Source organism: Aedes aegypti, chromosome 2, assembly GCF_002204515.2.
Source record: "Aedes aegypti strain LVP_AGWG chromosome 2, AaegL5.0 Primary Assembly, whole genome shotgun sequence".
NCBI lineage: Eukaryota > Metazoa > Arthropoda > Insecta > Diptera > Culicidae > Aedes > Aedes aegypti.
The window spans coordinates 335436792-335441394 of record NC_035108.1 but is presented as its reverse complement, the minus strand read 5'-3'; the positions used below and the strand labels follow the sequence as shown (position 1 = coordinate 335441394).

The following is a 4603-nucleotide window of genomic DNA, read 5'->3' as shown; positions in this document are numbered from 1 at the left end:
GTCAGATAGGAACAACCCCAGTGTTCAAACTATATGCCCTGTGGCATTTTTGTCGAAAAAGTGAATGTCAAACAAGATCACAAGTGTCAAGGTTCATATTCGAAACCATTTTTAAAATTGAAGTTTAAAAATGTTATAGCCGTTATTTGAGCTGGAAAACTTGCTAAAGTAGTTGCAATAACATGCTCTTTCGTATTATTAAATAAAAACAAGAATTCATTAAACATTTTAGGACCCAATTAGGATGATAGTGTTGCCTAATAACACAGAACACCTAGATATAAGAAATAATGAATATAATGTTTGGAATAATACTAATAAAGAAATTAAAAAAAAGTCAGTTCAAATGGGAGTCGTTGTACAAAATTTCTGTAAGGAAACAGCGAGAAATTTCTTTAGCGATTCCTTTTCAGTAGCAAATCAAGGCCGGTTTGCTACTGACAAGAAAAGGAATCGCCTATCTCGATGCGTGGAAAATTTCTCCCAAGAAATGGTCAAGAAAATCACATTTTTCTGATCGCAGTACGCAGTTGAGAAGAAATGTCACTTCAAAGGGGGCTCTCTGTAGGATATTTCTTGACCCTTTCAATCAAGGAATTTCTTTACTTTTCTTGAGCGAAACAGCATACTTAGCTTCAGGCTTTAAGCCTGATTTGCTGCTAAAAAGGAATCGCTAAAGAAATTTCTCGTCGATTCCTTGCAGAAATTTTCTACAGCGGCTCTCATTTGATCTGACATTTCTTTTCAACTGCGTACTGCGATAAGAAAAATGCGCTTTCTTGATCGATTCCTTGCAGGAATTTCGCATGCATCAAGATAGGCCAAGAAATTACTTGTCAGCAGCGAATCAGGCTTTAAGCTAAGTATGCTGTTCCGCTCAAGAAAAGTAAAAATTTCTGCCCAAGAAATGCTCAAGAAATTTCCTACAGTGAGCTCCATTTGAATTGACATTTCTTTTCAACTGCGTACTGTGATCAAAGAAAAATGCTTTTCTTTAGCATTCCTTGCAAGAAATTTCTCACGCATCTAGATAGGCTATTACTGTTCTGTTGAACTGCATACTTCGCTTTAAGAATAAAAATAACAATTAAAAAAAGGTTTGAATAAATTGTGTTGTGATTATCTCGTTCCATGCGAAAACTCGTACTCACTTTCTGAAGCGATTACCGAAATTTGGGAATTGGACCAGGAGAGTATCAAATTTGACAGTTCATTGATTAATTGGAGGGGAAATAATTTTCGAACTGTCAAATTTAAGTTTGAATTATTTTTAATAGCCCAATTGAGACAGACCCTTAAGCGAAGTATGCACTTCAACAGAAAAGTAATCGCCTATCTCGATGCGTGGGAAATTTCTTGCAAGAAATGCTCAAGAAAAGTATTTTTCTTTGATCGCAGTACGCGGTTGAAAAGAAATATCATTTCAAATGGAGCTCACTGTAGGAAATTTCTTGACTATTTCTTGGGCAGAAATTTTGACTTTTCTTGAGCGGAACAGCATACCCAAGATTGATTGAAGGGAGGTTCAGTGATCTAAGCAGTCAGTGGGTGCGAAGTGAGGTCAGCTACAGGGGAGGTGAAAGTGACAGCTGGCGACCTGGCTTGCTGGCGAGTATGTTTTCATGTATCGTTTCTATGGGAATGTTAGAGATTGTTTACCACAGAAAACAAATCATCCTGGTAAGTGAAAATTTTCTCCCGCATTTCTGAGTAACGTTTACCTTCTTCGTGTGTTTTAGAGGATGTAAAATTGCAAGTGTTTTATTGATTAAAGTGAGGAAAAGCTACTAGGATGCTACATTTTTTCTATGACTAGTGAAATGAAAAGCCGAACGAAACGAGATGGAGTGTGGCTGTGAAAAATGTTTGGAGGTACGTCTTGAGCTAGCACCCTCAAACCAAAACAAACTCGCCAGCTGTCACCTGGTATTTCAAAATGGCGAATTCAACATTCTGACACATTGAAGTACCTCCCTTCTAGATACCTTGAGCATACCTAGCTTTAGTTTCGACTCTCCGTGTGCGTTATTATTTTGTATCCGAAAAAGACTAAGTAAAGTTTTGCACCATTCCGTTGTCAAACCCATAACGCCAACAGAGTAACGACATAAATTCAAAAAGTTCAAGTTCACCACACATTTCAAGCGCAAGTTTTCGGAAAATCTCAAACAAAGCTGTTTTTCTCATGTTTTTCGTTGATTTAAAAAAAGATTCAATAATTTCCCAGTAGTTTCCGCTAGTGTCATTGTGAATTTACATAAATAGTCCAACATCCAGCGGAAATGCCCAGCGAAATCATCACTTTGCAGCTGGGCCAGTGCGGCAATCAGAGTGGGTTTTGGTTCTCCATTGAACACTGTTATTCATAATATCGAGCTCGGTTTTGCCGGAAGAGGCCATTCCTTGTTCTTATCGATCGATTATTGGTTTTTAGTTGGATTCGAGTTTTGGAAACGGCTCTGCTTGGAACATGGGATTTCACCGTCCGGTGTGCTGCAAGATTTCGCCACAGATGGCATCGACCGGAAGGATGTGTTTTTCTACCAGGCAGATGACGATCACTACATTCCCCGGGCGGTGCTCCTGGATCTGGAACCACGAGTCATCCATACCATCATGACATCACCGTATGCTAAGGTAAGGATCTATGGAGTCTATACTTGGCAAACTGCATAAATCGCAACTTACATTCAATTCATTTTAGCTATACAACCCAGAGAACGTTTATCTATCGAAAGATGGAGGAGGCGCTGGTAACAATTGGGCTTCCGGATTCAGTCAGGGCGAGAAGCTGCACGAGGAAGTATTCGATATCATTGATCGAGAAGCCGATGGCAGTGACAGCTTGGAGGGATTCGTCCTTTGCCACTCAATTGCCGGAGGAACCGGTTCCGGTATGGGTTCATACATAATGGAAAGACTGTCGGATCATTTCCCCAAGAAGCTTGTACAGACATATAGTGTCTTTCCGAATCAAGATGAGATTAGTGACGTTGTAGTTCAGCCCTATAACAGTTTGCTGACGTTGAAGAGACTCACAAGTTGCGCTGATTGCGTCGTCGTTTTGGACAACACTGCGTTGAATAGGATTGCAACGGACAGGCTTCACCTGGAGAATCCTAGCTTCACTCAAATCAATACTCTAGTCTCGACGATCATGTCTGTTAGCACTACGACTCTTCGGTATCCTTCCTATATGAACAACAATTTGATCGAGTTGATAGCTCCACTCATTCCGACTTCTCAGTTACATTTCCTCATGACGGGGTACACTCCACTGGCCACCGATACGGACACCGTTAGCGTGCAGAAAACCACCGTTCTCGACGTGATGCGACGTTTACTTCAACCAAAGAATATGATGGTGTCCACTGGCCCCGATAAGACCAACCACCACCGTTACATCTCGATCCTGAACATCATTCAAGGGGAGGTCAATCCAACTCAGGTGCACAAATCGATTCAACGTATCCGGGAGCGCAAATTGGCCCAATTTATCAACTGGGGACCGGCCAGCATTCAAGTGGCTCTGTCCCGCAGCAGTCCCTACGTACAAAGCACTCATCGGGTGTCCGGTCTGATGCTCGCCAATCACACCAGCATCTGTTCCCTGTTCGAACGGGCACTCAATCAGTATGACAAACTTTGCAAGCGAGGCGCTTTCCTGGATCAGTTCAAACGGGAGGATAAATTCAAGGACGATCTCAGCGAGTTCGATGAGAGCCGGGACGTCGTCGATGCGCTGGTACAGGAATATGAGGCCGCCACCCAGGCGAACTATCTCAGCTGGCATGCAAAGAAAGCCACCGGCGAGTAAGAGTACGTTGGAGTTTTGAGTCTTATATTCCTCCTTTCTTACGATGCGAGCGCTTCTGTAGCTTTGCATGATAAGATTCTCATAGCGCCCTGTATTGCCGCGCTTCACGATATAAAACAGAAAGGCTAACGGTCTTGCCTTTGACGTTCAACTATTTCTCATTACTGTTACAAACGAAAAAGCGCACCAAACGTTATAGAAAGTATCATCCCCTTTTGAAGGACCGTCGCAAGGGAATCTCCAGTGAATCATCAAATCGTTAAACTCCCTAGCATTACTTACCTACTGTTTGTGGAACGAAATGTACATTGATTGTAGAATTTAAACCCAACGGGGTGAATGTAGTGCTCTCTCTACGTTTCGGAGTATCGGAAACATCCGTATACAATTAGGTGTATGTAACCGTTGAAAGATGCACGTGCATGTTGTCAATAAAATAGTGTTATAATCATAAGTTTGGATAACAATACCGATACTTTACGTAAGCGAAATATCACTTCTTTAAATGTACAAAGCGGGGGATGTTCCAAAGGCTGGACGATTCTTCAAAACAAAGCGTACCACTTCAGTGCGCATCGTACCTTCGTGCTGTGCGTACACGAATTCTCTCTGCTCTTGGAAGTTTTCTTAAAAACTACCTAAAGCAATAAAACAGTACTTTTCAGTGCTACAAAAACAGTACTTTTCAGTGCTAAAATTATAAACGGTACTTTTCAGTGCTACTAAAACAGTACTTTTCAGTACTATTTTTTCTACTATTGATCCCTTTACGATCCTTGTTTGGAC

The 4603-nt window shown here is 41.4% G+C and overlaps 1 protein-coding gene across 1 annotated transcript; it reads left to right on the top strand.

Moving 5' to 3' along the window:
- The first annotated feature begins 2093 nt into the window (after positions 1–2093).
- Positions 2094–4271, top strand: LOC5576865 (tubulin gamma-1 chain). The gene is made up of 3 exons (XM_001662910.2): positions 2094–2331; positions 2435–2637; positions 2705–4271. The coding sequence occupies exons 1-3, from the start codon at positions 2283–2285 to the stop codon at positions 3815–3817; spliced, it is 1365 nt and encodes a 454-aa protein (XP_001662960.1). The 5' UTR covers positions 2094–2282; the 3' UTR covers positions 3818–4271.
- The last annotated feature ends 332 nt before the right edge of the window (positions 4272–4603 follow it).